The sequence below is a fragment of the Podospora pseudocomata genome, chromosome 7 (assembly GCF_035222375.1).
Source record: "Podospora pseudocomata strain CBS 415.72m chromosome 7, whole genome shotgun sequence".
NCBI lineage: Eukaryota > Fungi > Ascomycota > Sordariomycetes > Sordariales > Podosporaceae > Podospora > Podospora pseudocomata.
The window spans coordinates 4,034,753-4,061,330 of NC_085891.1; the positions used below are offsets into that span (position 1 = coordinate 4,034,753).

The 26,578-nt window shown below is 51.4% G+C and overlaps 12 protein-coding genes and 1 non-coding gene across 13 annotated transcripts; 4 read left to right on the plus strand and 9 right to left on the minus strand.

The window, feature by feature from the left end:
* Window positions 1-423: 423 nt before the first annotated feature.
* Window positions 424-1,113, minus strand: QC762_700090 (uncharacterized protein; the record flags this gene model as incomplete). Its single annotated transcript, XM_062892871.1, has 1 exon — window positions 424-1,113. One exon carries the CDS (start codon window positions 1,111-1,113, stop codon window positions 424-426), a length of 690 nt encoding a protein of 229 aa, XP_062740054.1.
* A 2,046-nt stretch (window positions 1,114-3,159) lies between these two features.
* On the plus strand, window positions 3,160-4,337 carry QC762_700080 (uncharacterized protein). Its single transcript, XM_062892870.1, has 2 exons — window positions 3,160-3,266; window positions 3,322-4,337. The coding sequence occupies exons 1-2, from the start codon at window positions 3,223-3,225 to the stop codon at window positions 3,956-3,958; spliced, it is 681 nt and encodes a 226-aa protein (XP_062740055.1). The 5' UTR covers window positions 3,160-3,222; the 3' UTR covers window positions 3,959-4,337.
* Window positions 4,338-4,491: 154 nt separating this feature from the next.
* QC762_700070 (uncharacterized protein) lies at window positions 4,492-6,321 on the plus strand (the record flags this gene model as incomplete). The annotated part of the gene is made up of 1 exon (XM_062892869.1): window positions 4,492-6,321. One exon carries the CDS (start codon window positions 4,492-4,494, stop codon window positions 6,319-6,321), a length of 1,830 nt encoding a protein of 609 aa, XP_062740056.1.
* A 97-nt stretch (window positions 6,322-6,418) lies between these two features.
* Window positions 6,419-7,374, minus strand: QC762_700060 (uncharacterized protein; the record flags this gene model as incomplete). The annotated part of the gene is made up of 3 exons (XM_062892868.1): window positions 6,419-6,475; window positions 6,568-6,597; window positions 6,691-7,374. 3 exons carry the CDS (start codon window positions 7,372-7,374, stop codon window positions 6,419-6,421), a joined length of 771 nt encoding a protein of 256 aa, XP_062740057.1.
* A 425-nt stretch (window positions 7,375-7,799) lies between these two features.
* QC762_0116770 lies at window positions 7,800-7,870 on the plus strand. The gene has a single exon. It is a non-coding gene; the product is annotated as a tRNA-Gly (tRNA).
* QC762_700050 (uncharacterized protein) lies at window positions 7,800-8,590 on the plus strand. Its single transcript, XM_062892867.1, has 2 exons — window positions 7,800-8,449; window positions 8,500-8,590. Exons 1-2 carry the CDS (start codon window positions 8,273-8,275, stop codon window positions 8,566-8,568), a joined length of 246 nt encoding a protein of 81 aa, XP_062740058.1. The 5' UTR covers window positions 7,800-8,272; the 3' UTR covers window positions 8,569-8,590.
* On the minus strand, window positions 8,501-9,689 carry QC762_700040 (uncharacterized protein; the record flags this gene model as incomplete). Its single annotated transcript, XM_062892866.1, has 2 exons — window positions 8,501-9,189; window positions 9,251-9,689. The coding sequence occupies 2 exons, from the start codon at window positions 9,687-9,689 to the stop codon at window positions 8,627-8,629; spliced, it is 1,002 nt and encodes a 333-aa protein (XP_062740059.1). The 3' UTR covers window positions 8,501-8,626.
* A 189-nt stretch (window positions 9,690-9,878) lies between these two features.
* QC762_700030 (uncharacterized protein) lies at window positions 9,879-10,939 on the minus strand (the record flags this gene model as incomplete). Its single annotated transcript, XM_062892865.1, has 2 exons — window positions 9,879-10,731; window positions 10,785-10,939. 2 exons carry the CDS (start codon window positions 10,937-10,939, stop codon window positions 9,879-9,881), a joined length of 1,008 nt encoding a protein of 335 aa, XP_062740060.1.
* A 976-nt stretch (window positions 10,940-11,915) lies between these two features.
* On the minus strand, window positions 11,916-12,704 carry atp9 (ATP synthetase subunit 9; the record flags this gene model as incomplete). The annotated part of the gene is made up of 3 exons (XM_062892864.1): window positions 12,442-12,704; window positions 12,081-12,359; window positions 11,916-12,013 (listed from the first exon to the last, which is right to left on the minus strand). Exons 1-3 carry the CDS (start codon window positions 12,506-12,508, stop codon window positions 11,916-11,918), a joined length of 444 nt encoding a protein of 147 aa, XP_062740061.1. The 5' UTR covers window positions 12,509-12,704.
* Window positions 12,705-13,297: 593 nt separating this feature from the next.
* QC762_700015 (uncharacterized protein) lies at window positions 13,298-14,058 on the minus strand (the record flags this gene model as incomplete). Its single annotated transcript, XM_062892863.1, has 2 exons — window positions 13,298-13,517; window positions 13,570-14,058. The coding sequence occupies 2 exons, from the start codon at window positions 14,056-14,058 to the stop codon at window positions 13,377-13,379; spliced, it is 630 nt and encodes a 209-aa protein (XP_062740062.1). The 3' UTR covers window positions 13,298-13,376.
* Window positions 14,059-14,801: 743 nt separating this feature from the next.
* Window positions 14,802-15,607, minus strand: QC762_700010 (uncharacterized protein; the record flags this gene model as incomplete). Its single annotated transcript, XM_062892862.1, has 2 exons — window positions 14,802-15,114; window positions 15,168-15,607. 2 exons carry the CDS (start codon window positions 15,605-15,607, stop codon window positions 14,802-14,804), a joined length of 753 nt encoding a protein of 250 aa, XP_062740063.1.
* A 55-nt stretch (window positions 15,608-15,662) lies between these two features.
* QC762_0116830 (uncharacterized protein) lies at window positions 15,663-16,169 on the minus strand (the record flags this gene model as incomplete). Its single annotated transcript, XM_062884368.1, has 3 exons — window positions 15,663-15,722; window positions 15,784-15,818; window positions 16,070-16,169. 3 exons carry the CDS (start codon window positions 16,167-16,169, stop codon window positions 15,663-15,665), a joined length of 195 nt encoding a protein of 64 aa, XP_062740064.1.
* A 327-nt stretch (window positions 16,170-16,496) lies between these two features.
* QC762_700005 (uncharacterized protein) lies at window positions 16,497-17,172 on the minus strand (the record flags this gene model as incomplete). Its single annotated transcript, XM_062892861.1, has 2 exons — window positions 16,983-17,172; window positions 16,497-16,923 (listed from the first exon to the last, which is right to left on the minus strand). Exons 1-2 carry the CDS (start codon window positions 17,024-17,026, stop codon window positions 16,497-16,499), a joined length of 471 nt encoding a protein of 156 aa, XP_062740065.1. The 5' UTR covers window positions 17,027-17,172.
* Between the last annotated feature and the right edge of the window lie 9,406 nt (window positions 17,173-26,578).

Here is a 26,578-nt window from a genome sequence, read left to right on the forward strand (position 1 = left end):
TTGGAGATAACGGAGGCCATGGAACCCAACAGCAGCCACACACCAACACCATCCTGCAAATTAGCGGTGAATGACATTGACATCTATCTGTACTGGCTTATCTTTTGTGTGTATGATAAAAGTAAGATGATACACCCATGGTGTGCAGATGCCAAGAAGCAATGACACTTCGCCTCCGATCGTCCTCCTCCCCAAGGGTTCAGTGACGCAGCTTGGTTTGCAGCTTCCTGCAACTCTCTTGCAGCTCCCCACCACCCACATGTGTAACGGCGGCCACTGACATCATCGATGCCACCCTTGGACCAACGAAGGAGCCTCGCCGACCCCCCACTCTGCCATGGAGAAAAAGCCCCGAGGACTATCTGCTCCGGCTGGCAACATTGTGAAACCTCAACTCTAAAATCCGTAGCGATTCGAATACCCTCAAACTCTTGCAACGGCCCCCAGTGCAATCAGAAACTGCCCACCATAGTACAAGACCCAAACAGCATGATGCATCCAGCCCTGGTGTGCAGATGTCGCCGGAACCAAGAACCTGCCCGCCGCCAGAATCGAGTCTGAGCTTGCAAACATGACCGCTCCGGTGACAATCTCCCTGCTCTCCAACGTGAGCGCCATCAAAACCATGACAAGAATTGTCAACGAGTACACGGCAACTGGCGCTCGCAGGTCTTTGCCGACCTTGGGCATCAGCTGCACAATCATAACGGGAACCAACATACTCAAAGCCCCCGCAGTTCCAAGACGCCATGTATCGCCGTTTTGCAGCACTTGGAGTTTGGAAACGATATCCCCCGCACCTGGACCAGCGTGGAGAAAGTGAATGATGTACAAGATGTGCGCAACCAGGAAGCTCGACAGACCGAACAGAAAAGATTTATCATCGTTCCATGCCAGAAAAGCGTCACCTGTTGAGCCCAGGGCCAAAGCACCCACCAAGAGAGCTGGTCCGCCGCGAAGGTAGGTGAAGATCGATAGGAGGGCTGTCGAAGCTGTCTTGATGACCATGCGCGAAAAGCTCGGCGCTGCGCGGACCATGGCCTGGTAGATGACTGCCGAGCCGATGGAGGCAGCGAGAACAGCCGCGTCTACCGTGTAAGAATTGGTGGCCATGGTTGAGTTTGGGGTTTTTGAAGATGAGAAATAAAATGAAGTGTGGTTTGGTTGTTCTCACGAGCTTTGTCCTTTCAGTTCTGACGGTGGACACCGAGGCCCCGGCCACACTTGGCATTCCATGTGACTGACGTCTTGGCAATACCCTTGATAGTCCTAGCAGAATTGAGCTCGATAGGTACTACGCTTGTTCAAGCAATCGGACGTTTGAAATAAGCAAACTTCTCATACACGCTCATAAATGCAGGAAACCCCAAGAAACGGGATGAAAAGCCCTGTTTGTATGTGAAAATGGGACAGCACGAGCCATCATGTACCCTCTTCGAACAGAGCTGTGCTACTTTTCAGAGCAAACCCAAAACACACTTTTTGGTGATGTTGATTAAATATAAAAATCTTTACGATGGCAATTTGTTAGCAGCTACTCCAAGCAGGCTTTTCTTGCAAAAGCAGACCCGTGGGTTTGAGGTAGAGAGTCCACTGTAGCACATCTGCATCCTCAAATGAGATGAGCCAGCGCTGAAGGAAACTGGATGGGGCGAGACTTGACCCTGTATCTTCGGACTCTGCTCTCTCTTGACATAGCTCACAAGAAGGGGTTGAAATCCGCTACCTACATGACCCGTGGAATCCGTGGTTGCCAGAACCAAACCATAGTATGGACAAGCTTTGTGACGGCGGCTGTATGTAAGGGGGAAGCTAAGCAATATAATTGCGCCTCTGGACTCTATTGAATGTAATCTAGAACTACTTTGACACAGGGTTGTTAATTATAAAACTATGCGTAGATAGTACATCAAACCTTACTGAGTTGGTGAAACACTCAACAGCAACAACCTCTCCCATCACATAGTGTAGCTTTACCAAGAGCTATTTCCTGTATCCAAACAATTACCTGTCTAAGTATCACAGTTACATAGGTACAGAAAAAAACCCTGTCAGCCAAATTGTGGACAGAAGGGTACCTTAGAGACTGACACAAGCTGGTAACGTCTTGAAGCCAATCTACAGACTGTTTTAAGACCTGTTGGTTAGTTTCAAGGGCTACTAGTTGTTTGAGAGGTCGAGTATTATCTGCAAATGTCCTTATTCCCAGTACGATTCCCTATTGTTTTGTTGGGGACGCTCAGGTCACTCAACGAGCACTCTAAAGACGTAAGGTAGAAAAGCCCGAAGGCTCGCTACCGCATAATCTTCACCCCATGGCGTAAATATATTGTACGTAACTGGCCTTGACCCATTGGCTATCTTGGTACTTGTTGGGTAGGTACTCAGTGAATCATGCAGACAATGTCGACTGATCCTAAGAGGCAACGTTGCGGTGACCACGCCCTGTGAAGAAGTAAGCGTCTGCCAGCATTACGCTATGACCCCAAATTCTATAGATAGCGCAGTGCTTCGGATCAGGTGTCCTCAGGTGATGCTTCAATGAGACCGCTATGAAGCATGTCGGGCATTCGTCGCGATACTGCATCTTCTTCAACAGTCTTCAACTGGACTCTGTCTGGCAGCTATCAAACGGGTTGTGCAATTCCCAAACGTGCTGCCTTTTTACATGACACCTGCGATGGCTTGTGCCGTGCTGAGAAAAAGCAAACATAAATTTTGCTCACCGAGCTGCCCACCCGGATATTGATTTGTTGACTTCGTGTACCACGTCAAGTGGTCAACTCCACGATCCTTCCAGTTCCAAAGTCCCTCCCAAACACCTCCGTACTCGCAACCGTAACCTCGTCATGAAAACGAGACAATCCCATGACTCTTCCTTAAAACGTGGCGCTCGTCAGAATGGTTGAACACGACCCCGGTTGATAAGGACCCTGAATACGAGAAGACAAGTCTTGGCTCGACGGATTGGGATAGCGAACCTGCATCGCTCGGCACGCCACTGCACACCCAACCCACGCTATTAGGTATATGCAACCGACCCGATACCTTGCAGTCCGACCTTGAACGATGGAGGGGGCACGCGTGCCGGATAGATATAAGTTGAGGATTGTGCCCGCCTTTGACTGCTGATGTCCTACTCCCATCGCCCTTTCGGTATTCTATACGTCCAGACAGTCGTCTCAAATCAATCACTCGTTCAACTTTCACTGAGCAGAAATCATGAAGCACTTTCTCATGTTTGCTGCCATAAGCGTGACAGGGCTGTAGGTGTCTCATTAGTTCCCATGTTTTAGTCATGCTGACGATTCCCTCCTCTAGATCCCAGGCTCTCTCCCCGCCCCTGATCACCGCTTCTATCCCTCTCCCATCCGACATCACCTACTCCCACACGCAGACTGGATGTCCAACTGTTACTCAGACACGGGAACTTTGCGCCAGCTGCCCTATTCCAGCTTGTCTTGTGCTTGGAACCATTACGCAGTCCTGCAATTGCCCTACCCCTATCCCTACAGTCTATCTTGACTATCCATGCTCGGAAAGTTGCAGCGGAATTTGGTGCGCGACCAGCTGGGCTATTGTTCAGGAGTCAGGTTGCACATCTACGGACTCAACACCTCCGTCTTCCACTGCCACCATCACCAGCAAGACCAAGCCGTGGCACAACGGCACCTACACTGGTCATAGCACCAAGACCAAGACGACGACCATCACTGAGACCGAAACAGATGAGTGCGAGCCAACACTCACCAAGACTACCACAGTGACCATCAGCTCCGAGCCGCCCGTGCTACCGACTTTAGAGTCCTCGACGAATCTCCCAGATGTCGAAACCTCCATCACAATCGCACCTAATGTCACCTTTACCTCGAGAGGCCCAGGAGATGGCGGGGCAGTGAGCTCCACGAGCCTGCTCGAGGCGGCTGCTGGAAAGATGCGCATACTTGGATTGTGGTGAGAGGGTCATGTCTAGACGAGATGAAATGAATGTGTTTAGTGTACGGAGTGGGGCGTTGTCGTGGGTGGTGTTTTGTTGTGTATTGGGGAGCTTTTGTTTCTTGGGTAGGCGTCCGGTGTAGTGAATGAGGTCGACGTTGTTGATGCTAGGCTTTTTCGTCAGTCTGCCATATCTAGGTGATTTGCTATTCCCATGTGTTGACATTGACGCAGTGTGGGTCCGGGGAGTATCCCCGTTAACGTCTCAGACCTGCAGAAGACCTGGAACTCCTACCCCTGAACAGGATTTGCATCAATACACACTCTAGCTCCAGCCCATCCAGTGTAAATATCTCAGAATATTCTTCAAATCCACACGCTCCGCGCTCTCCACCGTTAACCTGGCACACGTCATCTAACTGGACTCTGCTCCGTCCAGCCTGTGCCGATAACCCGCATGCGGCTTGGCGTCAGCTACCCCGCTGCCTTTGACTGAAGTGCTGCGTTCCGTAGGTATAAAATGGCGCGACCCTATTGCCTTTGCGAATCGATCGAATGAGCCATTTCAAGAAAACCATCAGGTCAATATCCAACCCAGAAACCATGTCTGAACCCACCGAACCGTCTGCTCCCACACGCCGTCTTACTGCCAAGCTTGGCAGGTTCAACCCCTTCAAGTCGTCCAAGCGATCCAAAGAGGATGAGGACGAGGAAGACATCGGCGAGGATATCGATGACACCACTGTTGCAGGAGGCGGCCACTCTGCGTTTGACCACACTCGCCATGATCTGATGGTGTCGGATGCCATCAAGTCCTTTCTAGCTCGACAAGGTGTTTTGCCTTCAAGGGATGACCCCGAGGGGCTAACAACGTTGCTCGACCAGCGTATGGTCATACCGCCTGCGTCGGTGTTTGACAGATCTCACCCCCTCACCGAGTACTTTATCAGCTCCTCGCACAACACCTACCTGAGGGCCCATCAACTGTACGGCAAATCTGACGCTGATGCCTACAGGACTATCCTGACGGCTGGGGCACGCTGCGTCGAGATAGACGCTTGGGATAATCCCGATGACCCGTCTGAGCCAAAGGTAACTCATGGCTATACTTTGGTTTCGAATGTTCCTTTTCGGGAGGTTTGCGAGGTCATTAGGAACTTTGTTGACTACGAGACGTCTGCTGGCGCAGCAGCAGCACCTATTCTCCTGTCTCTCGAGAATCACTGCAATCCAAATGGGCAGCTTCGGCTTGTTCAGATCATGAAGGAAGTCTTTGGTGACAGACTCTTGAGTAAAGCAGTCCGAGAAAAGGGACACGAAGAACAGTCCGAGTCGGACCCAGAATCCCACGTGCGCCTCGAGGAGTTGGGCAACAAGATCGCCGTCATTGTCGAGTATCACCTCCCCGGAGAGATCGACACATCCGATTCTTCCTCTGATTCCTCTTCTGACGAGGAGGAAGAGGCAAAAAAGGAAAGAGAGGAATACAAAGCCCGCAAAAGGGAGACCGAAGCTGCCATAATCATCCCCGAGCTGGAAGAGCTAGGCGTCTATGCCCAGTCGGTGAAGCCAGGCGATGATTCATGGTATGCCGGCGAGGGCGTCCTCAGGAACAGGCCGCATCACCACTTGATCAACATATCGGAAGCGGGCTTGGCTCGGCATGCCACCGACGATGTCAACACAGCAGCAATACAGCGGCACAACAGCAAACACCTCATGAGGGTTTTCCCCAAAGGCACCAGAATCTCGTCACGCAATCTATCACCAGTCCCATTTTGGGCACTTGGAGCTCAAATCCTAGCGCTAAACTGGCAGCGTTTCGACGCCAGCATGCAGCTCAACGACGCGCTCTTTGCGGGAACGACGGGTTATGTCCTCAAACCCGCGCATCTTCAGCACTCGGGTGGTGGAAGATTGGTCAAAACGAGGAAACGACTGAGGCTCCACGTGGCCGGAGCTAGTGATGTTCCTGTTCCCAAAGGAAGGGATTCGGTACTCAAGCCGTACGTGACGGTTTCATTGGTGCAGAAGGATGGCACATCGTTGAAGCAGTCAAAGAGAAAGCAGAAGACGTCAGGTTACAAGAAGCATGGGCTGAGATCTGCCCTGGCTGCTCTTCACTCGAGCGAGGAGAGTCCAGCTGAGACGGATCCGATCTGGGATGAAACTCTGGAATGGGAGTTTGAAGACGACGAGCTGGTGTTTCTGCGCATCTTTATCAAGAGTGACGATTCTTTTGCAAGCAACCCCATTTTGGCAGTTACCGCAGTACGAGTTTTGTATGTGGTTCAGCGGGAGTGGGGATTCCTCAGGATGCTGGACCTAAAAGGGCACGAGACAGGTTGCACCTTGCTGGTTCGCTTTGAGATAGAAGACTTGTAGGAACAGTTGTTCGTTGACAGCAGAGAGCTTTGGGCTCGGTTGTTAGAATTGGGTTGCGTTGGAGTTCAGGAGTTCAGGAGTTCAGGAGTTCAGGGGTTCAGGAGTTCAGGGGTTCAGGGGTTCGGGTGATGTTACTAGTTAGATGGGGTGGATTCTTTGTTGTAAACAACTCTTGTTACGGCGAGGCATGTAGAAGGGGTTGGATGTTTTCTGCAAAGCTTTCTGCTATTGTTTGATGTAGAACACCTGTCTGCAAGGCGGTGATCGTTTTACAGGCTCGACAACATTTAGATGCCCACACCAATGTTGGAGCTCAGCTAATTCAAGAAGTGATCAGGGATCTTCGGCAAGGGGAACAGGCGCAAGAACAATCCTCTTGCCCTTTCCATCAAACTTGTCGGCTTCTTCCACATAGTAATCCTTCCACCCGGCCTTTGGCAAATCGATTGTCTCGTCCTCTGTCAAAAACTTCATAAAAACCCCATGTGTAACCACCACGATGCTCGTTTTCAAGTCCTCCCTTTCTTCGGCGGCCTTCTCGTCTTCCTCCTTCTGCGCCTGCTGAATGTTCTGGGCAACATTCCACAAAATCTTCCTGACCTTCTCCGCCCTTTTGGTTACGCTCTCATCGTCCGCCGCATAATCGCCCTTCTTTTCCAGCCAGTCGTCACCATCGAGTTCCGAAGCGTTTCCAGCCAAACTGGACCAGAAAACATTGGGAAATGAAGGGAATCTCTCTTTGAGCACCGAGATGGGAGAGCCAGTGTCGCAGGGCAAGTCGCTTCGCTCTTGGAGGAAGGGGTCCAGTATCAGGTTGTTGCCGCCTGGGAGAATCGAGCCAAAGGCGTCGAGTGTCGTCTCGATTGCTCTTGTCAAAGGGGAGGTAATGACAACAGCAACAGAGGACAAGTCGGGGAAGGATGCCTCCAAGGCGGCAGCCTGCTCATGGCCAACTTGGGTTAACCCGGGGTCGCGAATGTTGAAGTCTTTGGTGACATTGTGAACCGACTCGGCATGCCGGACAAGAAAGATTTGGGGCTTGGCTGGGGACATTTTGGTGCCCCTGACTCCTGGCTATTTATTTTTCTTCTTGCAGCCTTGCTGGAGTTTGAAATGGACCAAGGGTTATCTATATATTCCCAATTTTCTGCTCGTTGTCCCTCTACAAACAGCTTGGTGAACTTTTGAAATGTTCAAAGGGGAGAACATTGCGGGGAATGCGGGGGAGTTCACTTGTGGCTTTATACTGCTGATGCACTGTATTGCGTCTTTTGCGCATCAGTTGCACCATCGTGGGATGCTATCATTGGGCAGCTTCGAAGCTTGCCAGAAACGAGCTTGAATAACCTAAAAACCATTCACAGACTGAAACGTCCTGTTGGCACTCAGCTTGCTGCTCTGGGTAAAGGGAAGCACCCAATTGAGCTGCAGCATCAAAATTACCAAGTCCATTGTATTTTCAACATCTACAGTTTCCAGCATCAGTGGTTTAGTGGTAAAATCCATCGTTGCCATCGATGGGCCCCGTGTTCGATTCACGGCTGATGCATCATGACTTCTTTTTGCTTTCTAGCTAGCCCAACCTTGCTGGGATTGCCCTGCAATAGCTTGGTTCCAATCCTCTTGCATAGAATCTTATACAGCCGAAGAGGATTGTGCTGTTCCCTGGTATCTCATTCAGCGGCTTATCGGTAGACTATGAGGTTTCAAGATATCTCAGAAAGATTTCTTGGACAGACAAACTGAAAACCTCGTCTTGGCTGGTAGAACCGCGTTGAACGTCAATGCTTTATGGCATGGGGCAGGTCCACAGTGACGCGACACTGACAATTCTAATGCGAGATGCTGTCACTCTGATTCAGTCCTGAGGAGTCCACTTTGCAGATATATCACCGTGTTTCTTCTCCTCCCCTGCGGAGTGTGTGGACAATCACCTCAAGAAAGTACCAAGATGCCAATCAAATCCTCCACAAGCTTCTCCCCAGGCGACACGGTTCGTTACAAGCCGGTGGGCGGTCCAGACAGCAACACGTCCGAGTCGGTGGGAAAGATCAAGGATGTCTTGACTGAGCCCGGTAAACAGGCTGGTCGGAACGTCAACGCCAGCGCTGAAATGCCCAGATACGAGGTTCGTTGGTATTTCATATTCCTCCAAACACACTGTTGACAAGGTGACAGATTGAGAACCTCAATACGGGAAAGACATCTACCATTTACGAGCGGAACATCTTGGGTATCGAGAAGTGATCAGATGGATTGATATCGAGAGTAGAAGTCAGAATGGAAATACAAAGCCCCAGTCATATCACAACTTTTCGATCTGAGCATTACCAACCTCCTCAAGAAGAGCCTCAACCCTTTCTTTTCCCTCGAGCATGGCCCAGTGTCCAACGTCGAGCTTCTCAACCCTCAAATTTTTTGCCAGCTCACGAAGATTTTGGATGTGCATATCCGTGATCACTGCGTAATCCTTGAGGGTGGCGATGAAGAGAGTAGGAATATTGATCGTTTTCTCCTCCGCTGGCAAGTCCTGATCCTCTTTGGCTGGTCCACAAAACACAGCAGCCTTGTACCAGTTGAAAGGACCAGTGTATCCTCCTGCCCTCAAGATTCTGTTGTGCATCTCCAGTTCGGCGGGCGAAATCCAGTGGGCAACAGGAATCTCGATGTCGGACTCTAGGAACTTGGTAAAGCCTCCCGGTTCCCCAAAGTATTCAATCCACACTTTGGGGTCCTGAGCATAGAAAAGCGAATCGACGCGCCTGTCATTCTTCTCAACCAGGGTTGCGCCGTCCGGGGATATAAAGACCTTGACGTAGCCAGACGTGCTGTATCCCAGAATCTCTTTGGACATTTGTATCACGGAGTCTGTTCACATTGCGTCTTGTCAGCAGGGTTTGAATCCAAGTTTGACCTCGAGGAGACATACCAGGATCAAACGGTGAGTCCAAAAACATGAAGCCAGTTGCTATGAACACCAGTTGACTGAAGAGCTCTCTGTGGTGCACGTAAAGGTGTGAAAGAAGTCCGGCACCAAAGTCATGCCCGACTCCAATGACCTGTGGGGTGTCGAGAACCTTGGTCACAAGTTCATGAACTTGGGGAACAAGACACTTCATCTGATATGGCTCGTAGGATTCCGGTTTGTCCGTGTCGCCATAGCCGAGAAGGTCCGGTACCAAAATACCAAAGCCAGCCTTGGGTAATAGCTCGACTTGGTGATGCCAAATATAACTGGAGCTTGGTGCGCCATGGAGCAGGAGAAATGTGGGTTTGCTGCCAGGAGCAGGGACGTGAATGTAACCATAGGTTGTACCGTCACTCAGAATTGCCTTTCTGGCGAGCTTGGGGAAGGCGGTCGATGCCATTGTGAAAGTAAGACGAGGAAGTTACCTACTGTTGAACTGCGCAGCGGATTATGGAAGAGTTATACGGACGTAAGGGACAGGGATTTGGTTGGATGACCCACCTCTCGCCCTTTCATCAACATGAACATGACATGCATGATAGGCACGTGAGGCGCAGCCGCTTCACCGACCATCTTTCTTGTTTGTTATCTAAATTCTGCTTCCCACCAAATCTCCAGAGTGCCGTTTAATCCCGTACTTTCTGTACTCGAATTCCTCCAGGCTTCCGAGCTTCTCACCCCACCCATCATTGGTCTTCCCTGGTGAGGCTGGCTGGTCCAAACCATCTAGTTTGACCAGACCTGTCGTTCCTGCCAGTACCTCACTTTCTCTTGTCGCCCAGTGCTGGTACAGCTCTGGATGTGGTACCCACACAACCCTCATCCCGGCTCTGCGTGCAGCCTCCACCCCTGGCACGCTGTCCTCGAATACCAAACACTCCTCCCGTCTAATCTCATCTTCGCTGGGATCCAACTGCTCGTTGATCACTTGCAGCGCTGTCAGAAAAATGTCCGGAGCCGGCTTTCCTCTCTTGCCCTTCATCCGGCTATGATCAGATAAAATCCTGTGCTTCTCTGATATCAATCGTATCATCTCATTAATGTCAGGTCGGGATGTCTTGAGCTTGAGGTTGGAGGTGACACTACTTGAAGCCAGTGCGATTTTGACTTTTCTCCCGTCCGCTTCTGTCATTGCCTGGGAGAGCTGTTCCAGAAGCTGTTTGGCACCCGGGAGGGCTTCACACATCGGAAACATCCTGTTCTGCTCAATCTGCTGTTCTGCCTTGTACTGCTCACGGGATATGGGAAGCTGGGCCCACTGATGAAACGCTTCTCCGTTGCTAGATCCAGGCACGCCCATCAGCCGTGCTTTGAGAGACCAGGGGATCGGGGGGCGGGAATAGCGTGCGAGAACAGTGTTGGCGCAGAGGCTGTAGATATCTTCGGTGTTTAGGAGGAGACCGTCAAGGTCAAAAATGCATGCCCGAACGTGCGGGAAGGTTCTGATTGATGAGATTAGCTATTGCGGTTTCAAGACACAGGCAAGTTGACACACCTGTTGTGAGACACCATGATTCTTGACCTTGGGGATTGTAGAGGAGAGCAAATCTTATTTTCACCCCGCACAAGGTTTTGCCAGCGCCGAAGCCGGATTGGCTGATGGTGGGCCAAGTTTTGAGGCGCACTTCTCCACCACAAAGAGTGCGACATTTCGGAGGCTTTGGAGTTTGTTTTCTTCAACTGGTCCTGAAAAATCAAAGATTATAGTGAAAGTACTGCATCGAGCGGGTTTGATGCTCAGGACTGGGTCGTTCTGACAGCATTGGTGCCGACGAGCGGCTGCTGCCAATTAATCCCTCGCTGCAGCTGATGGTGAAGGCTTTATTGACCAAAACAAAGCTCAAAGCTCAACAACCCAACCACAAGATTGACAATAGCAATGTTCAACACGCCGCCTCTGAGTAATGCGATTGTTCCACCTGGCTTTGCCCACTTTGGGATAAAAGTGTGATTTCCTGCAGAAGAAAGTCCTGCACCGTTGACATCAGGTAGACTGCATTGATTGCGTGACGAATCTTGACACACAACTTTTGTACCACCGGCGTCCCCCTCCCTTTCTCCTTTCCCACCTGCAATTTGCATCTTATCTGATCCTTGTCCATCTCAAGATATCGGTACCTCCAGGATGGGGACCCGTCAGACTAAGTGGGCCTTACACTAACGTAGTCTGAGTCTTGTTTCCTCTTCGCCCCACCGACTCCACTATGAGACCCTATTTTTTCAACGACATGTCAACATTGATACTGGTGTTCTGTAAGTGACTGGGGACACATGGAGGCCCGGAGAACGGAAAAGTATGTGGGCGAGAGTATGGTGATTTGTTTCTGCATTGTATCTTGCCGGGATGATTGAAGCAATGGTGGGGTAACTGTTGGGTGCTCTGAAGGCCAGGTGTTGGATGGGCGATGAGGGAGACGGCAGATCCAAGGCAAGTCGAAGGTCGAATGAAGAAAACCAAACACGGTTTATATTCTACTAAACACAGCGCAGCCATTGTTGTACAATGTCCCGTCTAGCTACCTTCTCCTCGTGGCATGACACACGACCAGGGTCCATGATGTACATATCCTCCACCACCAATTGTGGACAGTCAGAAATACCGATTTGAGCGCCCCAGACGACATGTCTAGTAGGCGAAGAGAAGCAAAAAGGCAACCATCAGGGCGAAGAGGCCGGTGGCTTCGGCGAAGGCGAAACCCAAAATGGCGTACGAGAAGAGCTGGGCTGTGAGGGTCACAGCCACTGGTCAGCACAATCAATTGGCCAGACATGAATGGCAGAGCATGCTTACACCTGAGAGCCGGGTTGCGGGCGGTGCCGTTGATGAGGGCGGCAAAGACTGTGCCAATGCCGACACCAGCACCAGACAGACCAATGGTGGCGAGACCGGCACCTTGCATCTTGCCAGCAGCGAGGATGGCGGCCGTGGCAGTCTCGGCGACAACACCGCGAGACTGGGTGGCAGAGCGCATCATGACAGGGGCGAAGGCATTGCGGCCCTGGCTGAGGAGGAGACCGTGACGGCCGGCAATGGACGTCGAGCGGAGGATGGAGCTCGGGAGGCGAGAAGCTGGAGGACGAAGGAAAGAAGCTCTCGTTAGCAACACGTCACCAAGGAGGAGGTGCGAGAATTAATGGCCGGTCCAACATACTCTGGGCCATCGCAGGCTTCGCACCCATGCGGGCAACGGCACCAACCAGCTTGCTAGAGGCGTTCATTTTGACGAGACGGAGAAATAAAGGAGGGCGGTGCAGCTGGCAATTGATGGTGCCAATGGATGGATGCGTGTCAGAAGCTGGAAGGGAAGAGGAAGAAGAGGCACACGTTGGGAATGGAAGCGGAAGAAATTGGGGGAACCAAAAGAGAGGGAGACGAAAGGGAGGGCGGGAGAATGGAACGAATGGGAAGGGGTGATGGGGGAAGGGCGGGGTATGGCCAATCATCTGTCGAGAGCGTCCAGGTTTGTGAGACGTGAGATCTCTCGCTCCTTCAAATTCGACGTGGACGGACGCAGATGGCAGGCGCAGCTGTCCTGCAGCTGGTTGTTTCTGGCCTGGCACTTCCATCGGCGGTTGCCAGCCAAGAAACCGGTCGGATATCATGCGTTTCCTTGCTCTTCTGCATCCTGCTGCCCTCCATGGCGGTCAGTTGAGACAGCGCCCATGAGGTTCCTGTGGCCGGATCCAATCTGAAAATGCATCTTGGAGACAATTGCAACAGCCTTTATGCATTGATGGCATTATGAAAGTCCGTTGACGCTACCGTTCATGCGTCTCCCCGTCCTGTTTGCCCAACATTGTCCTGGGGGTTCACCGTCTTGCTGGGTTAGGGTTATATGACAGGCTTCCCCAGATCCCCGCTTCAGCCACATTCCAGACACCCGCAGGCTCCACCGTGACCTTACAATTTCCCCAGCTTTGGCTAGTCTGCATTTGGATAGCTCTCATTGAACAACTCACACGTGGACAAACATTTCACCGTCACCGAACCAACATTTCTGGCTGCTTGGATTGAAAGAATATTTTCTCGGTACACTCCTCTCCTAACGATATTTAGCTATTTACATAGTCCGACCTCTGCGAGATTCTACCAGCGAGACTGTCCTCGAATTCGGTGGCCGTGTCCATGTTCCGGAGCCGGCTCAGCGGGAGCAACAGGAGCGGCAACCGTAAAGTCGGTGCAACTCTGATATGTCTGTCCAGCACCAAACCAATGCCACTGGAGGACCTATTTCATGATTAGTCTTTTGCCACCCCCTTGAATAAGAAATTGAACTTACACAAACACCTGCAGTCGCACACTGCGCACCAAGCTCCGGGATCTTGACGCTGAACTTGGTCTGGTCCGCTGGTGGCTTGCTGCTGGCCGCATACCCACTCGCCCAACTCACCAGCGGGGAGCCCAACACTTTGTTGGTCGTGGTGTCGACAATGGAGACATTGGCGTAGCCAGAGTGAGGAATCCTGATGTACACCTCATACTCAACAGAGTCGCCGGGTTTGTACGACTGGACATTGGCGGCGTTGTCGGCGAACTGATATCCCTTGCAGAGGAACAGATTGCACTTGTTGCGGTCGGGCAATGGGTTGGATCTCAAGAAAGCCTCGGGATAAGACGTCTCATCTTGCTTGTAAAAGTTGACCATGGCACGGCCGCACGTCTCGGTTGTGGCATCACCTGGCTTGCGAGAAGCCGGCTTCAGGACAACACCGTGGGCGGAGACCAGGGAGGCCAAGCCAAGGGCAGAGGAGACGGTGGAGAAATGCATGTTTTGTGTTTGTGATGGTATGTTCTTGACTGGTGGCCAGTTGGAAATATGAGGATGGCGCCTGCTTTTATATCACCAGGACGTTATCCATGATCTTCGATGGAGAGACTGTTGTTCATCTCCACAGCGGTCATCTAAACAAAAGCGGTAGACGGAAACCACCATGTTGCGAGGTGTTATATGCCGGACCCCTTGCTTTTGCCTAATGCCACGCGCTTTGACTCCATTGTCCAATCAAGGCCGAGGGCTCATATGAATCCCCAATTTGGAGAACACTCAAAGTTGTTTATTTGCCCCTCGGCAGACAAGATCCGAATTTGACGAACCGTCTAGCGGGATCGCTGTTGCAGGGCGGAGGAAAACACTGGGAATTTGTCTGAGGATACAAGGAGTATTTGTCATCAAGGATGGAGGAGACAGTCGTACCTTTATGTTGAGTCGGTGGAGAGGAACCTCGGTAGAAACAATTTTCATGTTGTGGTGGAACATATCTGTGGGGTGGAGGTCTTTCGTTTTTTCCTTCCATGAAGTACAAGAGTCACCGTGCCGTGTTGGTCCAATAAGGGAGAAGCTGATCACCGTTCAATATAATTCATTTCTTTTGAATTTCTCATCGTAGCTAGTGCATATAAGGCACTTTCTCGTTTTCTTTGCTGCCTCGTTTCCCCCTCGCCTCGTTTCTTTCCGTGCCTCGTTCCTTTGTGACATAATTCTGCCCTCGACTACAAGTCCGTTTCCTGCACTTATGCCTCGGAGGCCAACTGAGCTACCGCAGCACGAAAGTTGCTAATCTTGCCCAGAGCGAGGTTGTGCGAGAACTTTCCACGCGTGTTGTGGATTCCAAAGCGGCTGGCTGGGTCAGATGGGCTTGACGGACCCTGGTTGGACTGGGCATAAGCAATGCTGGCAGCCGTGCTGGAAGGGTTGAGTCTGGATGTCCCCAGGTTCGAGACGCCCTTGGCAAGGAAGTTGACAGTCCAGTGGGTGCTATTGGCCACGGTGCCGCCGAGAACCGTATAAGTGGCGCCAGTCCATGGCTGTGGGTAGGTTCTTGCTCTGTTCTCGTGTCAGCCTGCTGCTTGATATGTTTGTGACAAGAAGAATCATACGTAGCACGGCGGGAAGAAACGACAACCGTCGCACCATTGGCCCATGCAACAGTTAAGGGGTTGTTGACCATGGTGCCACCCCATGCGATACCAGCCCACCCAACAGATTTGGGTGCTTGAAGCTGGACCAGAACATCAAAGTCGGCCGTGGCAGTGGCATTCTCGGGAATGGCAGTGCGGAACGCAATTCTCTCTGGCGAAATCCACTCGGAATAGCAGATGGTGGATACAGGATCGCAGTATTTGACGCTCGCTTGACGGGGAGCAATCTCGTGCGCTGGGGCAGCCTGGACACTGCTGCCCAGAGCCAACACGGTTGCTGCCAGTTGTAAAAGACCCATTTTGCACGCTGATAATGACGATGTTTGTGAAAGGAGTTGAAGGAACGATGGCAAGGGAGGGGGGAAGGGAGGGAGATATGGACACGGTCCAGTGTTCATGACTCGAGATATGTACTTTACATTCCTGCCGTGGCGTCACTGATTGGGAATGCCGTCAACGGCCCAGACTCTTGATGGCTTTACCCGCGGCGATCTTATTCGGCTTCAGGTCCGGCTGTTCATCATTGTCTTTCGAGTGTGGGGTTTCTTTCACCGGGGATGTAACCGTTTCTCACCACAACGATGCAGATGTTTCGGTAGCCGGGGGCGGCTGAAAACAGTACATGGCCGTCGTCTACAGAGATTGCCGGGTTGGTAATTGCAGTTTTCCGAGTGGTTGGCTTAGCAAAAGTTTAAATATGCTTCTGGGTCCTTGTATCGGCCGGCAGGTGATGCTCCAGCATGCAGGGGTTAAGATAAATCAGGCTGGGATACCATTCACAACAGTGTGCAGCATCGACTCTTGCCAAAAACTGTCAGGTCTCTCATGAATTCACTCCTACTCGTCGAAAGCTTACGTACCTACTGAAATGTGAGTTGCGAGGGCTGAGGTGGCTGCAAGGGGAAGGTGCGATGGAGTGACAACTGAGCTGCAAGCGGCAATCAAGAACTCCAGGCTCATATATTTGTTGAAGGCCAGAAGCTTAATCGCTATTTGGTTCTCATGGCATCCGGCTATAGGCTAAAGTCCCCCGGTCCATCATCCGAACGTGGATACATGTTGCCTTGTTAAGCGATGTGCTCGGAGTGGATGGGAGATTCGATGGCATAAACATGAGACAAAATGACTCAGTGGTATTGTGACTATCGATTCGCCGAATGGTATGCTGACAGAGAGCAGAGATAGGATATATATCGTTATGCCCGTCATTTATCTATCATCATCAACCAACCCCCAACGATAACACACATCTTTTGTTCCACAGACATCTCAAACTAAACTAACTGCTCACAGCCAAGCGAAGATACCTGGAGCCCTGACCCTCCCAGCAGCCCCTGGGACGACCGAGGTGCTGATCGACGTGGTGGTTGTAGCATTTCCCGAGGAAATGGGAACGGGTGGATTGATAGTGGCGCACGTTGAAGGAGTGACGATGTTGTACGATGTCGTGCAGTGGAGTCCTTTGCAGTTGTCTTCACAAGGGAAGTTGGCAGTGACGGTCGGGATGCTCTTGGGACAGTCACAAGACTGAGTGAGGGTAGAGACCATAATGCAGGCGAGGATTGGGCAAGTTGCGCAAAGCTCGCCGGTCACAGTGACAGTTGGACAGCCTGTCGTGGGAATCGGCGTGACAGGCCCTGGGGGTACTGAGTATACAGTGGTAACGCCAGTCCCTGCGCTGTTGGTGGTGGTAGCATCGTCTTGGGCCGACGCACTATTGGGAATGTGTAAGCGTCCAATGGCAAGTAGTGGTATTTGACGGAGTGTGCTTACATGCGGGCAAATACGAGATTAGCAGTAATGGCAAGATATCTCATGGTGGTGATCTGATACAGTCAACTTTGGAGGTTTGTCTTTGGAGAGTGCGAGATCAATAACAACGGAGAGAGACATTGGTATTCTTATCTTGACGTGGCCGAAGCACTAAGGTAAGCACAAGTACCATACAATGGAGCAAAGCTCGTATTTCTGCTTGATTTGACAACTATTTGTTTCAGAATCGACCAACATTTCCTTACAGGTCAAAGGTGTCTTGGCGTGACGTGAGGACGGGCTGAGTCAATAGCACAACGTATCACACAAGGACCCAGAGAGATGGAGCAATCTTGTTGTGTTGTTGAATGTATTAACGTCGAATATAACATGTCGTACGTAGGTCACTCACTGGCTAAAAAAGTGAAACAAAAGACAATAACGTACATTATAAGCGAGTCGCGCATATAAGCGAGTCGCGCACTGGCCATTGCGACGCGTTCTCTCTACACTTAACATCATTTTTCTCTACAACCCAACATGCCACCTACTTTAAAGGAAGCGAGGGTAATCTTAGCCCTTGAAGCTCTCCAAAAGGACGAAAAATTACGCCTCAGAGCCGCAGCTAAGCTCTATAATGTACCACCATCAACCCTCCGTGACCGACGCGCTGGCCGGCCTGCACGACGCGACACCACGCCCAATTCGAAGAAGCTCACTCAATCAGAAGAGGATGCTATTATTCAATACGTTATTGAGCTATGTGCGCGAGCTTTTCCACCAAGATTGCGTGGTGTGGAAGATATGGCCAACCAACTGCTACGCGTACGCGACGCGCCCCCTGTTGGCAAGCTCTGGGCACACAACTTCGTCAAACGCCAGCCACAGCTCCGTACGCGTTTTACACGTAGATACGACTACCAGAGGGCCAAGTGCGAGGATCCAAAGGTCATCAGCGAGTGGTTCACGCTTGTGCGGAACACCAAGGCCAAGTACGGTATTGTGGATGACGATGTCTACAACTTCGACGAGACTGGGTTCATGATGGGTATTATCTTCGCGGGCATGGTAGTTACGACCTCAGACGGCCTTAGCAAGGCGAAACTGGCCCAGCCTGGCAACCGCGAATGGGCAGCGGTGATCCAGGAGTCAATGCCCTCGGCTGGGCTATCCCTCCCTTCATCATCTTGGCCGCACAGTACCACCTTGCTAACTGGTACACCGAGTGCAACCTACCGTCTACCTGGCGCATCGCAACCACCGATAATGGCTGGACTACCAATCTGGTAGGCCTAGATTGGATCAAGCACTTCGACTATCATACAGCGTCCCGCACAAAGGGCAAATATCGGTTGTTGATCCTCGACGGCCACGAAAGCCACCACTCGACCGAATTCGAGCGCCACTGCCAGGAGAACAACATCATCACGCTCTGCATGCCTCCGCATTCTTCACACTACCTCCAGCCACTCGATGTCGGCTGCTTTGGGCCATTGAAGCAAGCGTACGGCCGCCAGATCGAGGACTTGATGCGCATGCATATCAACCACGTAAGCAAGCTCGAGTTCCTCTGTGCCTTCCGCGAGGCCTTTTTTGCCTCTATAACAGAGAAGAATATACAGGGTGGCTTTGCAGGTGCTGGCCTTGCGCCGTACGATCCAGAGAGGGTGCTTTCCAAGCTAGATGTAAAGCTTCGTACGCCAACACCTCCAAACTCACGGCCCGGCACTGCACAACCTTGGGTCTTCCAGACACCACACAACCCCCGAGAAGCTGACTCGCAGTCAACGCTTATCAAGACTCGCATTGCCAACCATCAAAATAGCTCCCCGACTTCAATGTTGGCTGCTGTGGACCAGCTTGCTAAGAGTACAATGGCTGTGATGCACCAGGTGGCTCTCCTTCGTGCAGAGAACACTTCACTCCGCAAGACCAACGAGGCACTAAGTAAGCGCCGGAGAGCCAAAAAACACGTGTGCGGCTCGGAGGATCACTTACTCTGCAAGATGCAAAGGATATACTTGACCAGAAGGCCGTGGGTGGGGAGGCAGCGCAAGAAACGCAGCAGGATGGCGGTAATGCAGGGGGAGCTCGTACGAAGGTTCGGTGCTGTGGTGTGTGCGGCAAGCCTGGCCATAATGCACGTACATGCCAGGAGGCTGCAGAATCATCTGATTCATCTGTTTCTGATTCAGTTATTGTAGTTTCCTAGTGTTGTGGTTGTGTAATTGAGGATAGTTGTGGTAGGGTAACAGAGAGTGCGCGACTCGCTTATATACGCGACTCGCTTATAATGTACGTTAAGATAATGATGTGAAATTGTCACGGTTCAGAAGAAGCGGGGTCGCCTGGACCAGTGAGAATGGAGCGATGGATAAGTGGGGCCTGCGGAGCAGGGAATAACACGAGCCAGGGATCTAGGGATTCAAAGCTAGATCTAGGGATCTTGTCACAGACCAACCATATAGCAAGACCAAGCGGGGACTGCAGCTGACCGCGTCGGCCAATCGGATAAAGGAGACACAACGGCAGGGCTGCAGGGGCAGAGAAGGCTCGCTGCTTGGCAAGGGCGAGCCGGATCACCACCGGTCGCTGGTGAGCGAGAGCGATCCAGGTACGGAGGTACTTAGGGATCCCACGGTCTACATATACCGAGGAACTGGCTGGTGTAGATAGACAGTTCCGCAGTATGCAATACAAGTCACAATCGTTAGTATCCAGACTATTGTGATTGAGACAAGCCTGTTACAACCTGCACCAGGAATGGATACAGACTGCAAGGCAGTACGCCGAAGGTGAATATGACAGGATGATCGAAGGTTGTGACAAGCGTCTCAGACACGGGTTCACTGTCAACAACAGGTTGTTCTAACAAAGAGCTACTGAGAGTAGATTGTAGACAAATGAACTTGATTTGCTTGCATGAGGAATCAGATTCCTCGACACGGGGAGCGCCCGGCGCCCCCCCCTATTTATGTCAAGCTATCTACATATATTTCTGAAGTATCTTTGTACCTTGCTCAGTGTGCTCAGTGGTCTTGGCGGCTGAGCAGACTGAGCAACCTTTCATGATCAATGTGCTCAGTGTGCTCAGTGGTCTTGGCCACTGATCAGACTGAGCACCTCTTGATTGGTCGTATGGGGGCTTATGGGTCTTTCCATCCCTGGCCCAATGATTGGCTGAGGTGCCCAGCACCTCGGGTACCACCCAGTGGTTCCTGTATAGGGGTATTACGCTTGGGACGTAACACTTACCTGGCACCTATTATGTGCCACACGTTAACATAAATAAATAAAAGAAGTAATATAACAAAAGGAAGCATAATAAGGGAAGAAAATATAGGGAAAATAAGTAAAGAAGTAAAGAGAATATAGATTAAGAAGAAAGAGGAAAGGATTAAGAAGAAAGAGGAAAGGATTAAGGGAAAGAGGAAAGGATTAAGGGTAAATTAAGTATAACTGTTACGCCCCAAGCGTAATACTCCCGTACAGGAACCACTGGGTGGTACCCGAGGTGCTGGGGCACCTCGGCCAATCATTGGGCCAGGGATGGAAAGACCCATAAGCCTCCATACGACCAATCAGGAGGTGCTCAGTCTGATCAGTGGCCAAGACCACTGAGCACACTGAGCACATTGATGATGAAAGGTTGCTCAGTCTGCTCAGCCGCCAAGACCACTGAGCACACTGAGCAAGGTACAAAGATACTTCAGAAACATATGTAGATAGCTTCGCATAAATAGGGGGGAGTGCCCAGCGCTCCCCATGTCGAGGAATCTGATTCCTCATGCAAGCATTCAAGTTCATTTGTCTACAATCTACTTTCAGTAGCTCTTTGTTAGAACAACCTGTTGTTGACAGTGAACCCATGTCTGAGACGCTTGTCACAACCTTCGATCATCCTGTCATATTCACCTCTGGCGTACTGCCTTGCAGTCTGTATCCACTCCCGGTGCAGGTTGTAACACGTTGCTTGCATGACCAAGATCGAACGTTGTGCTCAGACATAACGAACACCAATCGCCATGGCTTCCGCTGCCCCAATCCCTCCGTTGGACATGACCGTCTCCTTGGAGACAACGACGTCTCTCTTGGAGATGCCCCCGCCGTCGAAAAGACAACCCCTCCCGCTGAGAATGACAACGCCGCTTCCGACGAAGAAGATTATGACTTCAATGATGTCGCAAACAAACTCGACGCCCTCGCCAAGAAACTTCTCAGCATGGAGACGGCCATCAAGAGCAAAGATGATCTTAAGGACCTCAAGGATGAAGTCAAGCGCCTGCAAACCACCGTCCGAAGTACGACGCGCGACAATACCCCCAAGATAGCCGCCAAGGTCGGCAAGCCTCCCGTCTTCACCGGAAGTAAACAGGAGCTCCCGCCCTGGTTGTCACACGTCAGGACCAACCTTCGTCTGTACGGCATCACCGACCCCGAGTCACAACTCCTGTATGCCGCCAGTTTTCTTGGAGGAGACCCCAAGCAGTGGTTTGATGGGATCCTCAGGAACTACTTCGAGTACCCGGAGGACGAACGCGAACCCCTCACACAGAAGCTCTTCGATATGGGATTGGTCAAGTTCGAGGAAGAAATTAAGAAGATGTACGGCGAACCCGATGAGGAAAAGGCAGCCGAAGATCGTCTCGAACGGCTTGTGCAAACTGCCTCAGCCTCGACTTACGCGACACTCTTTCGCCGAGACGCATTCAGGGTCAACTGGGCCGATGCCGCTCTGAAGAACAAATTTTACAGAGGCTTGAAGCCCAAGGTTAAGGACGAACTCATTAAGGAAGACCGACACGCACTTACCCTCGACGAATACATCAACAAAGCCATTGTCATCGACAACCGACTCTATGAGCGATCCATGGAAGACAAAGGAGTCTATCGCAACCCTCAGGTTCCCAAGGCCAACATCAAAAAGAAGTACGAACACAAGAGCACTTCATGGGGAACACACTCAGGACCCATGGACATCGGAGCAGCACAGCACGGTAAAGGCCAACAACGGAAGTACGGCGACAAACCCAAGGATAAGTCCAAGGTCAAATGCTTCAATTGTGACAAGATGGGACACTTTGCACGAGAATGTCGTTCACCGAAGAAATTCAAACCGGTACCTGAAGCCAAATCAGTTCAGTTCGCGGACACCGACCGCGTCGTCAGGATGACACATCGCGAAGACGACGACCCCCGCCACCGGCCGATGATGGACGCCGCGATGGGAAACCTCATGTCGCACATGCCCACAGGAACGACTCAAGAACAACTCGCCGACATGATGGATCACGCCCTAACCCCGCTCACAAGCCCAGTTTTGAGAGAACTTCCACGACCAACGATCAGAAACGAAAACTCATTAGCAAGAAGCGATTGCCCGTTAGGTGGAGCCGAGTGGGTAAGAAGAAGTGAGAGAACCGCAGAAACCGGAGTCTCCACCGACGACGACTATACAGAGTCAGAACCAGAGCCAGAGGATGAACCCATCACCCTTTGGGACATGAGCAACTATGCAGACTGGTGGGTGACAGCCGAGGACTGGGACGAGCGTTTCGAGAGACCAGGACGACCAGTGGTCTACGGGGAAGACACCCCCACCGAGCACACCAAGGCAGAACCTCACCCAGACGACGTACCTCTTGCTATACCCTGCCACGGACTGCACGACTCAGTTGCATGGTTTGACTGCATTTACGACTACTGCAGAGTCCATTATCGATTCAAGGTTTACCACGAGGTATTCCCTTTGTGACAAGGGGAGTATCTCGGCTTGGAACAGGTAGTTCAACTCAGTATAATAATCTGTTATGGCCTCAAGGTCCTTACCCCTTGCCATTTGGGTAGGAAAGGCAAGGCCTACTTATAGTCCTCCGGATCCCCAGGACCGTTCTGAGCTCCCTGGTCCTCGAACCTGTCTTATCTGTCTGCCTTGGCCGGGCACCTCCTTCGGCGTCCTGGCCACTGATTCCACCAGTAATAGGTACATATGATTCCTGTCCTGCAGTCTTCTTGCAGCTCGTATGGGTCCTCAGTCCCTCCTGCCCAACCAACCCGTATCGGCACCCTGGTTCTGCCTTCGTGGTGGTCGCCGTGATGCCTCCGCTGAGCCCCGGTGGGCTCAGTTGGTTGCCGGCCCCAGATATTCTGATCCTGGGCATATCGTTGGGCTATTGTTGGTTGGAGTGTGTACTGTCTAGGGGCACTGAGTCGTGGGCCCGTGTGACACCCTTCCAGACGAGGTCACGACCCCATCTTGCAAGTACACAAGGCAGGATCGGGGGAGGATTGGAATTATACCACAACAACGGAAGGAAAATACACACTTATTGTGGAAAACATGGTCCCCACAGGATGTTGGGACAAGGACGCTTTGGATTTCGAGGACTGTGAACACGTTTGGTGCGCCCGTCACCGCCGCGCAAAGGCAAGAGACTGGCACCGACAGAAGAGCCAAGCAAGGGTCAGGAAGAAGGCCAACAAGAAAGTCACTCGGTCAAAGGGATACCCAGGAAGGGACCTCCCATATGATGCCTATGGAGAATACGGAACATTGGAAGAACTCGCCAACGAGTATTTGGGACCCGATTTCCGCAGACGACTAGAACAACAGTACCTCGAGCGACACGAGATGTTCTATTACACCACTAGAGAATCAGGACTGGAGTCAGACGCCGTGAAGTTGGCAAGCGACTACCACTTACGACAGAAAGCGTGGGAAAGACACTGTTCGGGACCATCCGATTTTACCAGAGTCCCACGTACGGAAACGGCCAACGGGCCTCCCCAGGCCCCAGTGGAACAAACTAATTCCACGACGACGGATCACAACTCGCATCAAGAGGCCGCGAGCCGGATCCAAGAAAAGACCTCCATGGTGGCACTACGAGACAGTTGCCGGAGCCACAGTGTTAGGAAACCAAAGTGCCCTGACAGTAGAAGTTCGATGGACAAACTCCAAAGGAAAGGAGTATCGAGCAGTTGCAGTGATCGACTCAGGGAGTTCGATCAACATCGTCAACCCCTCGTTCGTGAACAAGACGAGGATGCCGTGGGTCATGAAAAAAGTACCATACCGAATGAGGACCTACGAAGGGCAAACGGCCAGTTATGATGGAGGAATCAGTTCACGGGAAACGACACTCTTGATCACGGTGGACGACGACCCGCAGGAAGTGGACTTCGATATCCTGCCAACCGGACCCAAGTGTGACATGATCTTGGGACATCCGTGGTTGAAGAAGTACAACCCGGATATAGACTGGGAGAATGGCCATCTAAACTCCAGGCTTGACACCAGACGGGTGAACAGAGCTGAACTGGATAGAGCTCCCAGGTGCCCAGAGGGACAAGAGAGCCCCTGCGAGCATACGAGACATACGAGCCACGACGAGCCGATGTCAACTGACAGAGGAAGTACCAAGGAAGGACCCTCGCACACCAGAGAACCAGAAGGTTGGGTGATGTATGTCAGACCAGAGAAGCTAGAGGAAGACCCGAGTGACGACTCGAGGCACAAGCCTCCCAAGGAAAAGGAGGACCTCAGCAACATTCCGAAAAGAATACCACAGTTTACAGTCTTCAGACACAAGATGAAGGACGAGCTCCCCAAGAGAACCTCTTTCGACCACGAGATCCGATTGAAGGAAGGAGCAAAGTTACGATACCACAAAGCATATCACCTAGGTCCACGACAGGACAAAGCCTTACAAGAGTACATCAAGGAGAACCTACCAAAGGGGTTTATCAGAGAATCACAAAGCGAAGCAGCTTACCCCATTTTATTCGTGCCTAAGAAAGGAACGACAGATTTAAGGCTTGTGGTCGATTATCGACAACTCAACGAGGAAACGATCAAGAATAGGTATCCGCTGCCGCTTATCAGGAGATGAAGGACCGACTGGCAGGCGCCCAATGGTTCAGTCGACTGGATCTTCCGATGGCCTTTGGCCACATCCGGATTAAGGAAGGGGATGAATGGAAAACAGCTTTCAGGACTCGCTACGGACACTTTGAGTACCAAGTCATGCCATTTGGACTCACTAACGCCCCTGCGACATTCCAAAGCATGATTGACCACACCCTGCGCCCATATCTGGATCGATTCGCCTTTGTATACCTAGACGACATCTTGATCTATTCGAAGACCCTCAAAGAACACAGACAGCACGTACGACAGATCTTACAAACACTGCAGGATGCAGGACTCTCGGTGAACCCACGAAAAAGCGAATTCCACGTGCAGAAGACAGTCTTTTTGGGATTCGAAATTACACCAGGAGAGATCCGCATGGAACCAGCTAAGATCACGGCAGTCCGGGACTGGCCGACACCAACAAACCAGAAGGAAGTTAGGATGTTCATTGGATTCATCAACTTCTACAGATCATTCATCAAAGGATTTGGGAAAATTGCAAAACCGTTGCACGAGTTGACCGGCGAAGGAACACCATTTAAGTGGAAACAACAACAACAAGACGCCTTCGACCAACTCAAGGACGCTATCAGCAGCGAACCCGTACTACGAATGCCAGACTTCAGCAGACCATTCTATGTCGAGACCGATGCGTCAGACTTTGCTATTGGAGCAGAGCTCTATCAATACTTTAACGACGGCCGACACCCGGTAGGATTTGTCTCAAAAAGATTTCTGGACCAGCACTCAACTACCCAATCCACGACAAAGGAACTCATGGCCATCATCGAGGCATTTGACGAATGGAGACCATATCTCAGTGGGACTGAGGAACCAGTGGATGTATTCACAGACCACCGGAATTTGAAGTACTTCGTCACGAAGGAACTAAGTCCAAGACAAGTACGATGGGCAGAATTCCTTGCCCCCTTCAACTTCCGCATCCACTATGTCAAAGGAAAAGAGAACGCTAGAGCAGACGCGCTCAGCAGAAGACCAGACCACAAGGGTAACGAAAAGATCGACGCAGCCCCCCTCTTTAAAGAAAAAGACGGAACACTGGAACACGCCATCCAGATTTGGGAAGACTGCGCAAGGACTTATCACACCGAGTGGGAAGATTACGAGTTCCAAGCCAAACGACAAGACGTCGACGAGGATGAGATACAGGAACTAGGTCTACGGGCCAGGCCCGACGACAACGACCCAGTATGGTACAACGACAAGGCCTACGTACCAGCAGACAAGAGACGAGCGTGTGTCACGAAACTCCACAGCGACAAACTCGGAGGACACCCAGGTATCAGAAAAACGCTCGAACGCGTACAACAGCACTACGCATTTCCAGGAATGAAAAGGATCGTGGAAGAAGCGGTAAGAGAATGTGAGATATGTATCAAGAGCAAAGCAGCAAGACACAAACCCTACGGACTTCTCGAACCCCTTCCCACAGCAGAACGAGCGTGGGGATCCATCTCCATGGACTTCATCACCAAACTCCCCCAGCTCAACGGTACCAGATGGAACCAACACCAAGTACGACGCCATCTGGGTAGTGGTTGACAGACTCACCAAGTGGGCATACTTCATTCCTTTCAGAGAAACCACTACGGCAGAACAGCTCGCCTACCTATTCGAACGGAACATCGTGAGCCAACATGGACTGCCAGATGACATCACTTCGGACAGAGACAAACTCTTC